At 35.9% G+C, this 22,241-nt stretch overlaps 1 protein-coding gene across 1 annotated transcript; it reads left to right on the forward strand.

Annotated features, from left to right (window-relative positions):
• Positions 1 to 557: 557 nt before the first annotated feature.
• LOC117912535 (RNA-dependent RNA polymerase 6) lies at positions 558 to 20,461 on the forward strand. The gene is made up of 4 exons (XM_034827145.1): positions 558 to 817; positions 908 to 978; positions 15,736 to 18,511; positions 19,345 to 20,461. The coding sequence occupies exons 3-4, from the start codon at positions 15,797 to 15,799 to the stop codon at positions 20,221 to 20,223; spliced, it is 3,594 nt and encodes a 1,197-aa protein (XP_034683036.1). The 5' UTR covers positions 558 to 817; positions 908 to 978; positions 15,736 to 15,796; the 3' UTR covers positions 20,224 to 20,461.
• The last annotated feature ends 1,780 nt before the right edge of the window (positions 20,462 to 22,241 follow it).

The following is a 22,241-nucleotide window of genomic DNA, read 5'->3' on the forward strand; positions in this document are numbered from 1 at the left end:
GTTGCGGCACCAGCAGCGCACCAAAGATGAAAAATCTTCACTCTTGATTTCTCTAAAAATGTTGATTCTTGTTGTGATGGGTTTCAGAATCTGTTGATTTTTTTTTTCCGAGTCGACCGAGTTAACTCGGAATATCGGTCGAGTCATCCGAGTCTAATCGATTCAAAGCCGAGTTTAGGTATAAAATGTATCTGGAATCGGACTCGTCGTGGTCGGCGTCGAGGCGGATACGACTCGGCCGATATTTTGAACCCTGGGACTCACGACACAAGAGAAAGGCTGGCTTTGATTTTCTGGAACTTCAATCGAAAGAGATAAGGAAGCAGTCGGGACTAGCGAGGAAGAGAAACGACCATGGAGTTTCTGAATGTAGGGTTTCTTTGATTTGGGAAAAAGTTTTGCTTATGGCCTGTTTAGGATGTTTGTGTTTGGTCTCTTAGGACATTTGCATGGCCGTCACCGGAGGAGTCTGAGAATTTTCTCCACGTAGGAGGCCTACGTGGACAAAAATGCGGCAGATTTGGAATTATTTGGAGAAGTGCCATATTTTAGAAATATTTTTTCTAATTATCTATACTTAAATAAAAAATCCAAGTCTCAGACTCCCAGCTCAACCGGGTCCAATTTTCTCCTTCCGGGAAACAATCAAATGAAAAGAAAAACAAGCAGTGGGCCCAATTTTCTCAGCTTCCAATCAGACGTTCTCAAATCAGAATCTCCTCCGTACCGAAGAAATGGACTGAAAGCATTCTCGCGGGAAACAAACACGTTTACTCCTCTCACTCTCTCTCTAAACTCCTGTAAACTTCCAGCTTAAGTAAAGTGGCCATCCTCATCTCTCTCTCATGATTGTTTCCAACTCTCTCCCATGTTTTTTATATATATATATATCATATATTTCTTTCAGTCTCTTGTACAGCTCTCTCTGTGAAAACCCCTGGAGATGGTCTCTGCTGTTGCCTGAAACGGTTGGAAGAGGTTAGTAGGGTCTTCAGTTTCGTTTAATTTGCGATCGAATGAGATTAGCTTTTTGTATACTGTTGCTTTTCGCTGTGGGATGATTGAATTTGTGATCGTTTTCGGAATCAGTGATCTATTTTTCATTTTCTGCTATTGGTTTATGGTATTCCTTAACCGAAGTTCCTTTTGATTGCTGAGAACATGTTGGAAAAGAAAAGAAAATGGACATTTTGAATTTTAAATTGTGAAAAATGCCTCAACTAATAAATAGCTGTATTAGGCTTAGGATGTTGGAGGTATTTGCTTTCTCGATTCCCAACTAACGAAATAAGTTTGTTTTTTTTTCCCCATCTTTTATCAGAAGCCAAGGCAGCGTAAATGATAGTACAATAAGTTTTAAAGCTCTGTAACATATGGGTTTATATAACATACCGAGACAGTACCTTGATTCCTCTAGAACCCAGCAACTATAAAGTTCACAAAGAACGCCCTTTATTACCTTTTATCTTCCTTAAAAATATACAAGGAGGCATCACCCTTTCTGAAATCCCAAATTCCTTAAAAAAAAAAGCCTCTCCTGTTGCTCCATTTTGAGGCACCAAGCCAAAAAAAGTGGGCTATCACATCCTAGATTTTTGGATCCAAGGCCTGATTCAAAATGCTGGGTTTAACTGGTGATTTCGGAACCTGTGGCAAATTGATCTGCATTCATTAGGTCTAATTTCTCTTCAATACAAAAGGTACAGGTTTAAAACATTAAATACATAAAGTAAATGTACTGATTAAAATCAAGCAGTTTCTGATGATTGCTTCAAAAATTATGACTCAAACTAAAATGAAATTTGATTCTTTGGAGGATAACACACATTTAGCTGGAGAAAATTTTAATTTGTAAAAAATTGTAAATTTAGCACATGAAAAATGCTAGATTGGAAACACTAAAAGAACTGTAATTCTGACCAATAAACAGAATAGTCCATAATACTTGTGTTTTGTAACACCTAAATCGATATCAAAAAGTTCTTCAGTGGCTTTGCTTAATATGTAGACTGGTTGTTGGTATCAAGAAAATCTCCAAGCCAGCTTTGTTGGCCATCTAAGGGGATCCTTTTTTTGAAAAAAATAAAAATAAAAAATAAAAAATAAAAAATCTATCTTGAATTGCCTTGTGCATTAGGAATTTATGACATTTAAAATCATGCAAATTATATATCATAGTGTGATGACAATCTTAAGTAAGAAAAGAGAAAGGAAATTTAGGTTGTAAGGAATGATTTTGTAGCAAAAGAGTGTAATATCTATAATCAGGTTACTCTTCTCACGCCTCAAATAATAATCTAAACTAAGTAAACTAGATATGTTTTGGATTATGGAACTACCTAGGGGGAGGGGGAGAGGAGGGGTGTGAATAGTTTGTCCAAGAAATTGATATAATCTATTTAATTATATTTGGATTTTAATATTTTCAATGATTCAAATCATAAAGAGGGAAATTCAAGCACCACACAAGAACACCAAACATACATGGAAAGTTTACCTATAAAGTCTCTCATAAACTTTGTAGATGTAAAAAAATCATGGGTCACACGACCGTAATAAGATTCACTAACTATTAAAAAAATGTAAACAATTTTACTGGATCTGGATGCACATATTTCCAGGGTTAATATTGGTCAGCACCAACACGATTCCTTCACATCCTTGACACAACACTATGTCCTCTTTAGTGGATCACCTCAACCTTGTGTTGAGGCTAGTGGATTGATGCATCTTCCTTTTTGCCAAAAATACTATCAAGACTGCTTTCGAAAGTTCTAAAAGGATGGATTGCAGGGTAGAGGGATGGTTATATTTTCTTGTGCTTATTTTTCAACTTAGAAAACGTAGTTTTTATATCAAAACCATGGAAGAATATTTGGAGAGATTTTCAAAGTCAAATTTATCAAAAAGCCATTAACAATGGAAAAATATGGGTTTTGAAATAGGAAAGGACTAGCCGATATTTGAACATCCTGTAAGGGATGTTTAAAGCTAGGATGATGTTTGAACGTCCCATGTATGGTGTTTGATAGTCCCATATGTGGAGTTTTAACATCCCATGTATCGCATTTGAACATCCCATATGTGGCGTTTGAACTATCATGCTCCATTTTGCATTTTTGGCTCCATTTTTCAATATATTCTCTTCGAAATTTTATCTAGTACATGTTTAATTGCCATTTCTTAAATTCTAATCCATCCCATGTATATGTACCTTGAATTTGGATCGACTTTGAAGTAGCTTGAAATCAATTTTAACCGATTAGACCCTTGAAAGTATGACACATTGGATTTAATGTGATGATGGAATAAAATTGTCAACCAAATCTAATGCATCAACAATATATAATATCTTCTGATTTCTTAAAGCCTGAAGCCTTTAATTTTAATTTAACTATCCCCATTAAAAAGGAAAATCTCTAGACTAAAAAGACAAATCTCTCTTTTCAATTTTGTTGGGTCTTGCAACTTTTAAATACAAAACATGCTAGTAAGATTGGGTGCACAAAAAAACTTATAAGTGGCCTATAGAAAAAAAAATTACATTTGGTTAACTGACCTATTATTTATTCTAAAAAGTCCAAAAGCGGGTTGCGAATTTGAAGTTTGGTTGAGCTCAACAAGATGTTGCTTGGTAATTGATTGTGGAGGTTTTCTGGTGAAAAGGATGGTTTGTGGAGGAAAATAATTTTGGGGAGCTTGCATAGATGGAGGAGGGTGGTTGGTGTTTCTAGAGTAGGGAAAAAGACTTACGGGGTGATTTTTTAAGAAAACTATGAGTGGTTGAGAGGATTTTTATTCTCACACTTGCATTTTGTGAGTAATGGTTTCAGAATTAAGTTCTGACTTGATGCTTAGTATGGGCGGATCATGTTGAGGGTTAGCTTTGCACATTCATTCAACATAGTTACAGACAAAACACATAGGTGTGAGAGTGGGGATAGATTAGTGTGGTGGATTTCAAAGAAAAATTATTTCCATCATTCCCTGATAGGGGGCTTGACCATGCAAGTTTCTTTTCAGTGCGCTAACTGGTGGCTGTGAGGAAGGTTGCCTAGATGAGTGGGTCTGAATGTTAGTGAAGAATGGGACTTTTGGTTCTTTTCCTGCTAAGGAAGTTTGGATCCTTTAGTTCCAGTGCAAGTCAGTTTCTTTACCTTGGAGAATGGAGGGTGGTATAAGATAAAATTGTTACTAATGAAAAGGGGATGGTTTTTTTTTTTTTACTAATCCATGTTGCATTTGCATGTGGCCCTAATCATACTCTTATTCATTGTGGCTTTGTGTGGAGTTTCCAAGCTTTGTTATTTTTTGTGTTTAATATTGCCTGGGAGCTTCCCTGGCTGTTGAAGGAGTTGTAGCTAGTAAGCTTATCTTTTATTTGAAAGAGAAGTCTTTTTTCTAATCTTTGTGATTTGAGTGCCTCTAGCCTATCTACAGAGGTGTGGGGTTTTATTGTTGTTTCCAAGGTTGGGTTCTTCATTTGGGAAGCAGCATGGGAGAAAATTCTCACACTAGATCACCTTATTAGAAAAAGCTGGTCCTGGGCCCATATCTTCCTTCACTGGGTTTCTTAGCTTGTTGCTTTTGGTTTTTACATTCTTTGGAGTTCCTGGTTCTTCCTCGTTCTACTAGGGCAACTCTTTTCAGTTGCCATGGCAGCTTCATTGACAAAGGTAAAAGAGTGTGGAGATCATGGTTCAAAGTTGTGGTCTCGGCCATTGATTTGGAAGGTCCTGATGCAAAATAAGATTGTTAAAAAGTTTAAAAAACTATAAAAATATTATGAAATTTTTTTTAGAAGAATAAATACAATTAAATAAGCTTAAAGAACTAATAACATAAAATTTTCTCACATTTAACATTGTTTAAATAGTTATAAAAGTCTCCACACAAACTAATTTATGATGAGGCTAAGAATTGAATTATTTTATTTTAAATACAATGATATTTTTACTAAAAGATATACAATTCAATCATTAATTCCATTTTTAGTTTTGATTAGATGATTACAACACTTTATAATTAAATATAAATATAAAAATATACGTATCAACCAAAGTATGATATATTGTTAATTTAATGATTTTAATATGTTAATATAATAATAAATTAAATGCTTTCAATATATTGGTAATAATAAATTAATACACCATCTATGCTACCATTACCATATAAAATAATGCATTACCTAAACTAATATAATTTATACCACACCATTAACTATAACATAATAAACTATTATCATATAAAATAATAGATTATAAAATGTGGTAATATATTACCTTAAATTAATGCAATTCTTTCTATACTTAATGATTTATACCACACATTGACATATAAAATGGTAAACAGTTCTCATATAAAATAACACATGATCACCCTTTCTTCAAATCCCTAATTCACTCACAGTGCACACCTACTAACCAACACAACCAAGAGCATTTGGGGGAGGGGGGGAGAGGAGGAAAAAGAGAGAGAGAAGGGCAGCTGTTGCTGCAGAACCACACTAGTGACACCACAGAGACCAAAAACAGAGAGAGGAGAGGCTAGTTGCAGCAATTGCCACTCACTTCAATGGAGGAAATAGATATGATTTTTTTCATCACATCAGTCACCACACACTAAAAACAACATTTTTGATGCTGGGTCTGAGTCTGGCTGTTACGCTTGGCTTAGCATTCTCTTCTAGTGAGTCTGCTTTAACACTTCATGTGATTTTCCTGATTCTCGTCACAGTGAGCCTCTTCTTGCTTCTTAGCTGGTACATTAACTCTTCAGTAAATCCTGTGATTTTTGAGTTATTTCTCTGCATTCTTTTGAAATTGAACTTCAGTTATTCTATATAATTACCTCTGAATGATTTGTTGTTTCTGGTGATGGTAGTGATGGTTGTATTCATACAGAGAAATTTTGAATTGGAACTTTATTTAGAGTTCGGTTTGGAAAATATTGAAGAGTGCAAGGAGAAAATATGAGAATGAATTTGAGTAGAGAAAAATCAAAGTTTGTGAGAAAAAAGAAAAAGAAAAAGAAATATTCCAAATCACAGTGATGTGGAACAATTTGGAAATCCTCACTGTATTTCTGGCTCTTATGCAATTCAGGAATAACTTGGGAAAGGTTGAAATTTATTTTATATCTTTGCTACATGAATCAATGGGGAAAAGTTGGATAATTCAAGCATTTTGTTTTAATTTTTTTACAATCTTGGTGGCAAAAAATCTTGGAATTATGTTGTTTTAATTTTAGAACAACATTGTGTGGTCTTATGTTTTGGGGTTTTGTTTTGTTTGAATTGGCTATTGATGCTATTCTGCTAATTTGGGTCTGGCTGCCTTCCTCATCTCCTCCTTTGCAGCTGTATGTCTATACTTCCCTTTTAGCATATTCAATTCATGGCTGTTAGATTCAGGTTTTCCCATATAGGAAATCTCAGATAGTTGGGATGAGCACTGCTGATTCCGATTTTGCATCTGAGGTTTTATTTTCTAGAAAATGTGGATTTAGTCAGAGTTAAGCTAGTTTATGCCTATATCTCTCTGGTATGTTGTGGCTATGCCTGAGTTTTTGCAGAAACTGCTGTTGGTGAAACAGGATATAGTTTCAGGAATTGATTTCATTATAGGAAATCATGGGACTCGACCAATGCTTTGAACCATGGTGGAGATTAGTTCCCTCATACTTGTTCTCATGTGCATTTGGAAGGAGTACTTGAAGAAGGACCTTTAAAGGATTGAGCATTCTGTTTTGGATTTAAAATGTCTTCCTCAATGCTTTGTTTGCTTGGTTGAGGGATTTGTTAAGTGGAGAAAAGGCAATGGATTTTTTAAATACACTGAACAGCAGTTAAAGGCTATTTTTTTGTCTATGGTATTTTATTTCCTTTATTTTGGTTGCTTACATCATTCTTTGTAGCTGTCTTCTGTAGTTGGGTTGTGCCTCCATTTTTCATTAGGTGCTTTTTATTTAAGACACCACCTCTTATTTACCTGAAAGTATAATGCTTACCGAAGAATTTGAATGAATAAAGAGAATAAATTTTTCCTTGATTTCAATTTCAATCTGTACAGACCTACATATTTATACGATTATTCCTAGCACAAAAAATAGGAACCTTCCTAATCTAATTAAATCAGATCCCCTTGATCATGGGATTGTCTTAATTCTCTTCTTAATGGCAAAATTATACACCTATAGCTTCCTTAATTACATTCTTCCACACTTCCCCTCAAGCTGGCGAATAGATGTTTTCCATTCCCAACTTGGATATGCTTGCTTGAAATGCTATACTGCTTAAACCTTTGGTGAGTGTATTTGCAAGTTGGCAGTTAGTAGTTACATAAGGAGTATAGATCAATCCACCATCTAGTTTCTCTTTAATAAAATGTTTGTTTATCTTTATGTTCTTTGTTCGATTATGTTACGTTGGATTATGTACAATACTAATTATAGATTTTTTGTCACAGCAAAGTCTCATGGGGTTATTCCATTTAATCTTCAAATCTTTTAAAATGTTCTTCAACCATAGTAGTTCACAAACTCCTTGAGCCATTGTGCGAAATTTCGCTTTTGCACTAGATCTAGCCACCAAACTTTGTTTTTTTTACTTCTCCATGTTACCAAATTCTCACCAAGAAAGGTGCAATACTTTGTGGTTGATCTTCTATCAACCATAGATCCATAATAATTTGCATTTGTGTATGCCTTAAGTACTAGCCCTAAGCTTCGTTTAAATAGAATGCCATTTCCTAGAGACCTTTTAAGATATTGTAGAACTTGGTTAGCAACTTGCATATGAACCTCTTTTGGATTGTGCATGAATTGGCTAATTACACTCACAACATATGCTATATCAAGTTTTGTGTGAGAAAGATAAATGAGTCTCCCTACTTAGCATTGATACATCTCTCTATTTACGACAGTATCTTCCTCAGCCTCTCCAAGCTTATGATTTGGATCTATTGGTGTGCTTGCTGGCCTACATGCCAACTTCCTTGTTTCTTTGAGAAGGTTCGTTACATATTTATGTTGAGAAATAAAAATTCCCTACTTAGAGTGTGCAATTTCAATTCCTAGGAAGTACTTCAACCTTCCTAACTTTTTAATCTCAAATTCCTTGGTCAAACATTGCCTTCAAGTTTGTCTCTCCCTTTCATCATTCTTGTCACAATGATGTCATCTACATATACCAGAAGAGTCGTAACTCCTCCTGAATTTGAGTGCTTGATAAATAATGTATGATTTCCTTGACTTTGTCTATACCTCACATTTTCCACCACTTTGGTAAACCTTCCAAACCATTGCCTTGGAGATTGTTTCAGCCCGTATAGAGCTTTCTTTAGTTTACACACCTATTCAGTGGTTAGTTTACTTCCAAATCCAGGACGAACTTCCATATAAATTTTTTCTTCCAAGTCTTCATGTAGAAACACATTTTTTACGTCAAATTGTTGTAGATCTCAATTATAATTACTTGCCAATGATAACAGAATTTTGACCATGTTCATCTTGGCAATTGGAGCAAATGTCTCAAGATAATCTACACCATATATCTTGAGTATATCCTTTAGCCACCAATCTTGCCTTGTACCTCTCTAATGACCCATCTGTTCTATACTTAATAGTATAAACTCACTTGCATCCCACTTGCTTTTTTCCATGTAGGCAAATCCACCAACTTCCAAGTTTTATTCCTCTATAGGGCCTCTATTTCTACATTCATGATTTGTTTCCAATTCTCATTAGATAAAGCCTTGGATAGGGTGGTAGAAATGTGACAATGAAAACTTTTCAAATGACACAACATGAGAAAGTAGATACAAATGACGTTTAGTGCATTCCCTAGTTCCTTTTCTAATGACAAAAGGGGGATTATGATTTATGGTTTTTTTAGACTGAAGTTCTAATTCATTGTGTAAGGAAGAACAAGAAATAGTTACCTCATTTCCATAAGTTGATTCAGACTCTTGAACTAGTATAAGTTTCAGGATTGTAGTTTTTTTCCTTGAGAACACATAGCCAATCATTCTATTCTTAGGAGCAACCACCATGGACTCATCGATTTGTTCACTAGTGGGTTTAAGAGATGATATAGATGACTCAGAAATAGAAAAGGGGGTTTGGATGGGGTTTCAGATGGCTTAAACACTTTGGGAAGGTCAATGGAACATGGATCAACAAGAAAGGAATGTTGATCCTTATCTTACTTGATGGAATTCCTCCATGAAGATGAGAAGTGCTAAAATAAGACTCACTTTCATTGAAAGCAAATATTGCCAGAGACATAAAAATTTTTGGATGGTGGATGGTAGCACTTATATCCCTTTTGAGTTGAAGAATATCACACAAAAATATGCCTTTAAGGCTTGAGACTCAAGTGGTAAAGGGATGGAAAGGATTTATGGGAGGGTTCTAGGTTCAAGTTCCAATGGGGACAAAAATTTACCTATAAAAAAAATAAATAATCCCACAAAAATACATTTGATTGCTCTTGGATCTAATTTTCCTTTATTTTGATTGTGAACATGAATAAAGGATACACACCAAATATCTTAGGAATGAGATGGTTTGTGGTTCTTGTATGAGGATAAAACATGGAGAACATTTTCATGGGACTTTGAAACCTAAGATTCTGAAGGGTAAGCGGTTCATAAGATGTGTGGTGGTTAGAATGACTTCCCCCTAATAAGATTTAGGTACATTATTTTAGAACAAGAAAGTTCATGTTGTATCAAGTAGTGACCATTTTTCCTCTCAGCAACTCCATTTTGTTATGAGGTGTTTATGCATGATGACTCATGAATTATTCTTTCTTGTTGAAAGTATGGACTTAGGATTTGATTGAAATAATCTCTAGCATTGTTAGATTGAAACCTCTTGATTTTGACGCCAAATTGGTTTGTAGTTATGTTATGGAAATTGAGGAGAACTAAACTCACATTAGATTTGTTTTAAGTAAGAAGATTTAAGAGACCCTAGTATAATCATCAATAAAATACACAAACCAATGTGCTCTAGATATATTAGTTATAGTTGGACTCCAAATATCACTATAAATTAGACGAAAAGGATTTGAACTTCTTTTATTGCTTATTAGAAAGGTTCGCTTGTGTTTGACCAGTTCACATACATTACAATGAAAGCTCTTAACATCTAATCTTCTAAATAAAGAAGGAAACAAGACCTTAAGGGTTTTAAATGACAGATGTCCAAGTCTACAATGATGAAGCCATATTTTTTCTTTATTGAAAAGATGGTGCCCAGAAAGAAGTGATAAGGATGATTTGCCGAATATATCAAGGTGGCATAACCCGTTTCGTACCTTAGCAAGTCCAATGAACTTCTCTAAATCCTAGTCTTGAAATACATAGTGAATAGGATAAAAAATCACATTATAATCCAAATCTTGTGTAAGCTTTTGTATAGAGACAAGATTAGTGGACAACTTTGAAACATGAAACACGTATCTAAGTGTGAGTGTAGGACTAATTTGGACATCTCCTACACCTACAATGATGGTTAATGAACCATTAGCTGTGGTTATTTTCCTACTACTTGGGCATGGGTTATAGTTGTTAAATTTGTGTGATGAATGAGTCATGTGATTTGTGACACCTGAATCTATAACCCATGAATTGACAAAGGTTTCATTCGAGACTTTAATTCAATGGAAATAGGAAACTTACCTGAAAGAGTTCCCAACCAAGTTCTTAGTTTTTCAATCTCATTTGGGTTGAATTTGCCTTGTTCTAGGTATCTCTCTTCAACTAGTTGCATAGAAGATAAGTGTGCTTGCCCATTAACCCTTTGCTGCCCTCCATTGTAACCCCATTCTTTGCTAGATGTTGATAGCTTGCCATGGAGCTTCCAACATCATTTTCGTGTATGTTTTGCTTTTTGGCAATAAGGGCATCATAAGTTATCCTTGTTATGACGATTTGGGTCCCTTGATTGATTAGTTGTTTTGTGATCAACAATGCTTGTCTTTTAATCATTTCCCTTGTTAGCAACTATAGTTAAGCCTTCCAAATTCTGATGTTTGAGCATAACACTTCTTTGACTTTCTTCTATTAGGATAATAGAGATAGTCTCATTGAAAGTCGGGAATTCTTTGCTAAGTATTTGAACTCTCTTTACACCTTAAAAATAAAAACCCTAACCAACCTATTTGAGTGTAGGCAACCATCTCAGGGTTGTCCTAAATTAGTTTTGATATCAGAGCAAAAGTTTTTGGTATGAAGGCATATGCAATTGAGGAGTGGAGCTATGTATGCAAACATGGTTGAAGGCTACAACTTTTTTTATTCAACCCCTGGTAAACATACCAAGGTTAAATGAAGAGGAGGATTGATGACATACTAGCATCTTCCAAACTTGTGTTGCTTGGCAAAGAAGACTATGTACTATGATTATTGATGGTTGTAGTAGTTCCAACTTAGTTTCAGAAGAACTTGTTGAGAAACTTAATCTAAAGACAAAAGAGCATCCGAATCCCTATCAAATAACATGGGTAAATGACATATCTATTTTGGTGAGTTCTTGTTGTCTAGTGATATTTAATTTTAGTAATAATTTTGAGTTATCGACATGGTGTGATGTTTTGCATATGAAAGTTGCCCATATTATGCTTGGAAGATCATGATTTTTTTATGAAAGGGTCCAACATGATGGATGTGAGAACACTTACACATTTGTGCACAATAGGCGTAAGAAGATCCTTCATCTATTGAAGGAAATTCCACCACTTAAGCAAGCAGAGGAAAAATTAGCATCCTTGAAACCATAAGAACCATCAAATACTCCCATTAAGAAGCAATTTGTAGTTACTAGTAAGGAGTAAGAAATCGTCAATAATGAATCTAGAATACAAGAGGTGATGAAACTAATCCTAGAATCTTTAAGAGAGCTCAAAGAAGTTGTAAAAACTTTAGAAGAGTCGGTGCTTGAATTTCCAAAGCAAAACATTATCATGGTTAGGGGCAAAAGTGAAGAATTTTCTAAAATTTCTCTTGAATGTTGGGAGTTCAAAAATTTTATTCTTCTGCAAGACAATTTACAAAAAAAAATGTGGGAAGCAACTTTGCCCAAGCTTGTTAATGACACAATTATTTCGAAAACTATCAACTTGTTTTACAACACTAAAAAGTTTTTCAAAGTTTTGTATTTGTCTTGTATGAAATTGAACAAATCCAAGAGATCTTGAGATTTGCTCTTATCATGGCAAATAATCGACAAAGAAAGAAAAGGTGGAAGGCATTGCTTGGAATTTCAATTGATCATGGAAAATCACTAAAACTTGAGGTCAAGGTTTTTTTCAAGTCAGGGGGCATTGATGAGGATGAATTTTTAAAATATACATCAAAAAAGGGAATTTGTATCAGTTACAATTAAATTCAGATTAGTATTACTTGTAATTAAATTAGAATTAGTATTAATTAGAATTAAATTAGGATTAATATTTATTGGAGTCAAATTATGATTAACTAAATTAGTTTAAGATAATTGGAATTAAAGTCATAATAGGTTATTAAAATCCTAGTAGACTTTGGATTTCTTAGAGAAGCCTATAAATATGGCTAATCGATGTAAATCAAAAGAATGAATTGATTGATGTTAATGATATTATGTTTTTTTTATTACAAGTGTTGTAATCTTCAATGGTGAGACTCTATTGATTTTCTTCTAGGTGAGATTCTTAAAAGGCCTTAGTGAAACTCTATGGTTTCCACCTTTTCTTCGTTGAATCTTCATTTTATCTATTTTTTTATTTTATTTTTTCTCTTATCATGAACTTTATTCCTTATTCATCTCTTACACCCTAAAAATAAAAACCGTAGCCCACCTATTTAAGTGTAGACAACCATCTTAAGGTTGTCGTGGTTACGTTGGAGCTTCAGCTTTGCGGTCTTTTGTTGTACCAATGACACAAAGATTAGGGTGGTTGTTGCATTCACGATGAGTTCTCAAGGGTGATGACACAGTGATGGTAATGTGAGGAGTTTGCAAGGGTGATTGCACAAGGATGGCAGTGTGAGGCAAAGACCAGGATGATGACAGAGCAGAGACAAGGGCAACGACATGATCTTTGTTTCACGAAGACTTTGCTATCTATATTTGGTTCACGAGGTAGAGGCAAAAGTGACGATGAAGATGATTGCTAAGGTCTCCAGTTGCTTTGGCGATGAGTTTGCAATCTAGGTTTGTAGTGTTAGTATGAGGTTGTGTTTGCAACAATGGTGTGATTTAGACGAGAGGGAAATCCTTAAGGCCAACAATGAAGGTCGATTATGATCTTCAAACTTGGCAAGGAAGACCGAAAATTCTTCTCTTCTTGATTCCCAAAGTTATGAGCCTAGTGTCACGGACTTAGTCGTTTTCTAAGCTCGTGCGGTACTTAGACAAGTCAAGACCCTTGATCTTGCTAAGTCAGTCTTACTCCCAATGCTTAGCTTGCTAGGCTAAGATGCTTACGACTTGGAAGCTTGAGAAGACGTGGTAAGGCTGACTTAGCAAGATCAAGGGTCTTGACTTGTCTAAGTGTCGTACGAGCTTAGGAAACGACTAAGTCCGTGACAAGTGGTATCAGAGCGCAGTTACGAAGCGGGCATAGTAAAGGAAGCATGTCGGGCTCTAATGTGGAGGAGACTAGCGAGCAAACCCGTGGGGGAGAGTGTCACAAGATGCTTCAAATGAGCCTCCCCATGAGTTTATATAGAGCCTAGGAAGCTTCTGGAGACTCCTACACTTAGCTATTGGTGGGAAAAGTGTGGAAGATTCTAGAAATGCTTAGAGAAGTCCACACATCTCTACATTATGATGGAATGCATGAGAGGAGTCCAAGGCTTTCTAGAGAATTCTAGAGGTCTCTTGTACATAAACTTGTACATAGAATGATGTAGGACATTCTAGAATATTCTTGAATTGTAAGGAACCCTCCAAGGCTCCAGAGAGTTCCATTGGTGCCTATAAATATGTGAGGGCCTCATTTGGCCAAGGCACCAAGCAAGTGAGCTTCCAAGCATTGTAAAGCTTCCTTTGAAAGCAATAAAGCTTCCATTCTTTAAAGAGTTGCCTACTACGCCTTCTCAAGCTTCCAAGTCGTAAGCGTCTTAGCCTAGCAAGCTAAGCATTGGGAGTAAGGCTGACTTAGCAAGATCAAGGGTCTTGACTTGTCTAAGTGCCGCATGAGCTTAGGAAACAACTAAGTCCGTGACACTAGGCTCTCATATCATGAATATTTTGAAAAATTAGAAGGAATAAAGAGAATGAATTTTTCCTTGATTTCAATCTGTACAAACTTACATATTTATACAATTATTCCTAACACCAAAAATAGGAACCTTCCCAATCTAATTACATTAGAGCCCCTGTATTATGGGATTGTCCTAATTCTCTCCTTAATTACAAAATTGTACACCTATAAATTCCCTAATTACCTTCTTCCACACTTACGCCAGTCTATATAGAAACCATACAATCAGGCATATAATTCATAGTCAAAACCTCAAGAATGTATAGTCATCATTCAACTAACATCATCCTTTTCCCCGTCTTTACGACTTCAACACATGGATATAAACCTCTGAACTCATATATATATGGAAATGTCTTCCTTGAGGGACCATGATCCTACTTGCTTTTCTTTATGGATTTTAATTGAAGGATCTGGACATCCTATCTCAAGTTGTAGACCAGTCATGCTTGTGTTTCAGAGATCTAGACTACTCCAATATTGACATATCAATTCCAAACATATACCCAAAACATTACTGTTGTACCATTCTTGTCTCAAGTCACATACCATTTAATCTCTTTTTAATAGGAACCAAAGTTGAAAATCTTTTCATTTAACATTAAGAGTGAGAATCAGTAAGGGTATCTACCTCTTACAATTGTTGTTGAGCTTTGATGCTCAGTTTTCTTCTAAGCTGGCAGGTTTTTGTCCTTTTCCTTAAATTTGATCAACCCTATTCTTTGATGTAAATTTATTTTTTTGGTCCTCTCTTACGTTTATTTTTAGCTGTATGTAAGGATTTGATTGTTAGGGTTTAATGTGCTAAATTTAAAAAAAGAAAAAAAAGAAAGAAAAAGGAGATCCATAAAAAAATTATGCATTCCTTCAAAATAGGACTAAATCAAATGGAAGTTTTTATCAAAACTTAAATTTCAGCAAAATAAAAGAAAAAAGTCATTGGAATAGAACTAGAATAGAACTAATTTTATTTATCTTTTGATAGGTGGAGAAAAATTCACTAAAATAAACATCTAACAAAAAGAGAGGGGCATACCCAAGTACACAGGGAGTGTACAAAGGGCACTGAAAGACCAAAAGGGAAAAAGGGAGCAAATAATCAAATATCAGAATCAAAATTTTATTTTTCAACATATTCTAACTATCCAAGCAATAACAGTTGAAACTTTTCTGCCATTAGTAAATCCCAATTATCAAGTATTTCAAATATGATTGTTTTCTTTTACATGTTCTGAGGTTTGTGACAATGAAGATGGTGAACTTTTTATTTATTGGAAAGTTTCAATTCGATGAATTTTAATTAATTAATAGTTTTTTCTGTGGTTGTTTCATTTTATTTTTCTACTGATCTTTTTGTGGGATTCTGTCTTGAGCATATTCTTAATTTTATTACTAAAGTGAACAATGAAATTGATTGGAAGGGGTACTAAATCAAGGTGATTGTTTTTACATGTGTTCATAAACTTGCTTGGTTGTGTCAGGTGGAGCTGAGAAACTATAGTCTATAATATTTGGGACCTGGATTTGGAACATTTGTAAGAAATGGAGTCAGAGGGAAGTGAAAAGGATATGGTGGTAACGCAAATTAGTATTGGTGGATTCGATCAATATGTCACTGCAACAGAGTTAATGTATTACTTGGAAGATACAATTGGAAGTGTTGATAGGTGCAGACTGAAAACTTCTTCAACTCCTCCTGAGTCCTATCCTGATTTTGAGATCATTGACACCGCAAAGATTGAAAGAACAGAAGATTACAAAAAAGTTGAGCCGCATGCATTTGTGCATTTTGTGTCCCCTGAAGCAGCAACTTGGGCTTTGGATGCTGCTGGCAAGAGTGAACTCTTTTTGCGTGGCAAGCCCTTGAAAGTAAGTTTGGGGCCTGAGACTCCGTTCCACTTGAACCAGAGGAGGAGGACTACATTTCCTTTTAAGTTTCCTGATGTGCGTCTTGAGATTGGGATCTTGGTTAGCCGTGATGAGTACTTTGCTGGTTGGAGAGGACCCTCTTCTGGGGTTGATTTTCTTGTGGATCCCTTTGATGGGACATGTAAGTTTCTTTTCACAAAGGATACTGCTTTCTCTTTCAAAGGCATGCCCAAACATGCTGTGATAAAATGCAATTTTAAAGTGGAGTTCTTGGTGAGAGAAATCAATGAGGTCAGACAACGAAGAGATATGTCGTCTTTAATATTATTGTTGCAGCTATCTTCATCTCCGTTTGTCTATTACAGAACTGCCGATGATGATATTGAAGAAACAGTTCCCTTTGACCTATTGGATGATGATGATCCATGGATCCGAACCACTGATTTTACAGTTAGTGGAGCCATTGGGAGATGTAATTCCTATAGAATTTCAATCCCACCTCGTTATGGTGCAAAGTTGAAGAAGGCCATGGACTACCTCAGGGCACGTAGGGTCAATGTATTAGAAGACAGTCCCAAATGGCAGCTTAGGGTCCGGGATGAACCTGATTTTGGGTTGCCTATGTCAGACCCCTTTTTCTGTATTCAACACAAGGAAGGCATAGATTTTCGGGTAATGTTTCTAGTGAATGCTGTCATGCACAAAGGCATAATCAACCAGCATCAGTTGTCTGACAAATTCTTTGATTTATTGAGAAGCCAACAGAAGGATATCAATATAGCAGCATTAAAGCACATATGTTCCTACAGGCACCCAGTTTTCGATGCATATCAGAGGCTTAAGCTTGTCCATAAATGGTTGCTAAAGAACCCTAAGCTTCTCAAGAGCCCGAAAGAGTTGGATGATATTGTGGAAGTTAGGAGATTGGTCATTACCCCGTCCAAAGCATATTGTCTTCCACCTGAAGTTGAACTCTCTAATAGGGTTCTTAGGAATTATAAAGAAGTTTCTGATCGATTTTTAAGGGTTACCTTCATGGATGAAGGCATGCAGACGATTAATGCTAATGTTCTCAACTATTATGTTGCCCCGATTGTAAAAGTGATCACATCAAATTCCTTTCCCCAGAAAACTAGAGTGTTCAAAAGGGTTAAAACTATTTTGACTGATGGCTTCTATTTATGTGGTCGGAAGTACTCATTCTTGGCATTCTCATCTAACCAGTTGAGGGATCGTTCTGCTTGGTTTTTTGCTGAAGACAAGAAAACAAGTGTCAGGGCCATAAAAAGTTGGATGGGAAAGTTCACAAACCGAAATGTTGCGAAGTGTGCTGCCAGGATGGGGCAGTGCTTTTCATCCACTTATGCCACGGTTGAAGTTCCATCATGGGAGGTGAAGGAACTTCCGGATATCAAGAGGAATGGCTATGATTTCTCTGATGGGATTGGCAAAATAGTCCCTGATCTTGCAATGGAAGTTGCAGAGAAATTGAAACTGGAAGGCACACCGTCAGCATATCAGATAAGATACGCTGGCTGCAAAGGGGTAGTTGCATGTTGGCCAAGTGACAATGATGGGATTCGTCTGTCTTGGAGGCCTAGTATGAACAAGTTCCTTTCAGACCATACCGTCCTTGAAATTTGTTCATGGACAAGGTTTCAGCCAGGATTCTTAAACAGGCAGATAGTGACATTGCTTTCGGCCTTGAATGTTCCAGATAAAATATTCTGGAAAATGCAGGAATCAATGATTTCTAAACTAAATCAAATGCTCACAGACACAGATGTGGCTTTTGATGTTCTTATCGCATCATGTGCTGAGCAAGGAAATACTGCAGCAATAATGTTAAGCGCGGGTTTCAAGCCTCAGACAGAACCTCATCTACAGGGCATGTTAACTTGTATAAGAGCTGCACAGTTTTGGGGCCTCAGAGAGAAGGCTAGGATCTTTGTGCCATCTGGGAGGTGGCTGATGGGCTGCCTAGATGAATTAGGGGTGCTTGAACAAGGCCAGTGCTTTATCCAGGTTTCAAGCCCTTCCTTGGAGAATTGTTTCTTAAAGCATGGATCTCGGTTTTCTGCACAGAAAAACCTAAAAGTAATCAAGGGAATTGTTGCAATAGCTAAGAATCCTTGTCTTCACCCTGGAGATGTACGGATTCTTGAAGCAGTAGATGCGCCAGGTTTGGAACACCTGGTTGACTGTCTGGTTTTTCCTCAAAAGGGGGATAGGCCCCACTCCAATGAAGCATCAGGAAGTGACCTGGATGGGGATCTGTACTTCGTGACCTGGGAGGAAACCCTTATTCCTCCAAGTAAGCAAAGTTGGCCACCCATGCAGTATGATTCTGCAGAAGCCAAAGCACTGGCACGCGAAGTTACTTCTTTGGTAATTATCTACACTGTTCAAATGTTGTTTTCCAATGAATTTAGTTTCTACAACATCATTAAGTTAGCTCTTGAGGCTGGGCTTAAGTGGTAAGGAGTTGGGGTGGGGGTTTTGGGAGGTTCTGGGTTCTAGTAGGGACAAAAAAATTGTTTCCCATAAAAAAAAAATATTATTAAGTTCAAATTCTTTCATGAGCACCACCTTAGCATTCTTTTAGTTTGTTTCACTGATGAAAGCAGTTATTCATCTTCTTTAAGGGAAAACCTGTATTACTGGCTAAGTTGATGCTAAGCTTCATGATTCCAAAGTTTGAAAAACATTCCTGGTAGAGTAGGACAATGTTGATGCTAATGTTCATAACCTTGGTTTATTTAGTTGATATTTTCTTAGAACACATTGATCTGGTTAATTCACATGAGATTTTTTGTTGTTATTGGCCTAACAATAAGTGATTTTCTTGGCAATCAGAATTCTTAGAACTTGAATATAGCTGAAGTGTTGGTTAATGGTGCTACTGAGAATGCATAATTGGGATCACACAGTTCCCAGGGCATTGCCAAGTTGAGACTTGAGAGTAGATTAAAAAATCAACAAGGATATCTAAGATGACATATTGATGTAGAGGGATTACTTTTGAAGTGATATGCTGAGATGTTCAAATAGTATAATATAGGAGATAGTGTCAAACGTTATATTTTTGTAAATTTCTGATTGTTTACTGAAGCTTCTAGGCTTAATTTGTTGTTCCTTTTATTGTTTCTTATGCCATTTAAAGTTTCAAGCTGGCCATGGAGGAAAACCATGCAACTGTTATATTTGTGTTTATCTTGCAGGACATAATAGATTTCTTCACGAAGAACATGGTGAATGAGAACCTGGGTGCAATCTGCAATGCTCATGTGGTTCATGCTGACCGCAGTGAATACGGAGCACTGGATGAAGCCTGCCTTGATCTGGCAGAGCGTGCTGCAACTGCTGTTGATTTTCCTAAAACTGGCAAGCTTGTGACCTTGCCACCACATCTTAAACCAAAGATGTATCCAGATTTCATGGGAAAAGAAGAATTTCAGACATACAGGTCTAATAAAATCCTAGGCAAAATGTATCGCCAGATCAAAGATGCTTACAGTGAAGATGTATCAGAATCTTCTGAGCAAATATTTGGTGCTGATAAGGTTCCTTATGACGAGGATCTTGGCATTCCAGGATCTGCTGATTTCATCAATGATGCATGGATTCATAAATGCTCTTATGATGGTCAGCTAAATGGTCTTCTGGGACAGTATAAAGTGAAGAGGGAAGAAGAGGTTGTAACTGGGCATGTTTGGTCCATGCCAAAGTACAAAAGCAGGAAGCAAGGGGAACTGACGGAGAGGCTGAAGCATGCTTACTCCTCCCTGAAGAAAGAGTTCAGGCAAATTTTTGAGAAGATGAACTCGGATTTTGATCAACTTACTGATGACGAGAAGAACAGATTGTATGAGCAGAAGGCATCAGCATGGTATCAGGTCACTTATCATCCCACATGGGTGAAAAAGTCATTGGAGTTGCAAAATCCAGATGAGGTCTTCGGGGAGAGGGTGATGTTGAGTTTTGCCTGGATCACAGCTGATTACCTTGCTAGGATCAAAATCAGGCGAAAAGGAACTGGAAATGTTGATTCTTCTAAACCAATCAATTCTTTGGCAAGGTTTCTTGTTGATCGGATATGACTGGGAATTGGAGCTGCTAAATGCTTTCCTTTTTGGATGTTTGAAGCTCTTGGCTGCAAGGCCACTCTGCCATTTTAGAAGTAAGCTGTTGTGTTCTGTTTTTGGTTTGAATAATTTCTATAGTAGCTAAGCTATCATGTTATGCTTCCTGTTTGAACTGTTGTCTAGTGATGCCATATGTAATATTACTTGATTGTTATCAGAAGATTATTTAAAATTTCATGCTTTGTTTGATTTATTGGTTGTTGTTAGTGAATTCTCCAAGTAAACAATCAGATTTTCAACTCCTAATCTGCTTTATCTGTTTTGATATACAATGAGGTAGACTTGTGGAATTTGAACTGATCTGAAATGAATTGTTTCAGATGAGTTAAAAACATAGTTCAAATATGTAACTAAATGCTGCTTCATGGAGGTGAAATTTATGAGGTCCAACTGTGAAAGGGCTGGTATCCTGTATGAAATTTATTTGATTTATTATACCTTAAATTCAAAGCTAAATCTCCTGCTTTGTCTTGGTTATATTCACAACTAGTTCAATAAAAAGTTGTAGATCTATGCTCAAGGTCAAAATAAATATGCGGATATTAAATATGAAAGCAGCCCAGCACTTATAAATAGAAGGACAAAGAATATAACATGAATCCAAGGCTCAGTCAATCACTGCTTAATTTGTCTCAAAAATTAATTTTGTTTGATTTTAAATTCCATTGCAAATCCAATTAGTTTAAGCCTAATGTAATTTTGAGACCAGGGCCTGCAGTCATTTACCATTCCTAAAGAACTTGGAGTTTCATGTCTTCAAATTTGCAGAAATCGCAATGAAATTTCCAAAGCTAACATGAATTTAATTGCAAATATGTAGTTAAGATTTGTAACTCTATTGTTTATTATTTATTTATTTTGAACTTTTAGTCTCTTTTTTTTCTCTGTTCTAAATATTTTGCATTAATTTACTGTTTGGCTATATGTGAAAAGCCTTTGGTAGTCCTCATAGGGGTCCATCTTTAGGTGTAATTTTTTAGGAGCTTCCACAAGGGTGGAATTGTTTTTGCAATGTCTGATCACCCCTTTCAATTAAGTTTCTAAACCCATCATCACCACCCAAAGCATGGCTTGATTATAACAATAGAAGCTGTCGCCTCTTGCCAAATTGTTGGAAACTTGATAATTCTTCCCAATTCTTCTTTTAGTTCCTTCAAAATACCAGAATTTAAAAGAATATGATTAAGGAAACTGCCAAGGCAGGTACCTTGTTTGAAGTACATTAAAAGGAGGGAGAACTGCTTTGGTAACAGTATAAGTCCGAGCTTGAGATAAAAGGTTGGGCTTTGATATTTGAATTTGTTGGGTACTCTTTCCTTATGGTTTGGTTTTTTAAGCAATCCTCTTGCATAAAATAGAAGCCTGAGCACTGCTTAGAAATGGGATGGCAAAGTTTGTTTTGCTTCATTGATATGACTTGAAGCTGATACATTTTTTTACAGATGTTTGAATCAAATTTGTGTTGATCGTCATAACCCGTTTAATAAACATGTTATTTTTGGGTCAATTTCTATAACTTGAATTGATCTATTTAGTAATTGTATTGATTAATCAAATTTATAACTGTAACCTATTTGATTCATATTTCACTTATTTAAAATTTTAGTTTAAATAAATAGTTCAATTGAATCATAAATATATCGTGGTGGGAGGTTAAACATGTTGTTTCGAACAAGAGTATTGACTTGATTGTTACATCGGTTATATACATTGTGTTCGATTACCCGTTTAATAATCATGTTGTATTTGAGTTTATTTTGTAGCTTGATTATTATTTGTATTGTATTTTTAGCAGATGCAGTAACTTACCATGCCATCTATTTTCTTTCTTTCCAATTAAAACTTAATTCAAGTAAGCTCAGGACATCTTTGAATATATGAACCCATTTTGCAAATGGGATATGCCTTGAAAAGGCTGGCAGTGAATGGACTATTAGCTCTCAGAATCATTATCTTTTGATATGTATATATAT

The sequence above is a fragment of the Vitis riparia genome, chromosome 4 (assembly GCF_004353265.1).
Source record: "Vitis riparia cultivar Riparia Gloire de Montpellier isolate 1030 chromosome 4, EGFV_Vit.rip_1.0, whole genome shotgun sequence".
Lineage (NCBI taxonomy): Eukaryota > Viridiplantae > Streptophyta > Magnoliopsida > Vitales > Vitaceae > Vitis > Vitis riparia.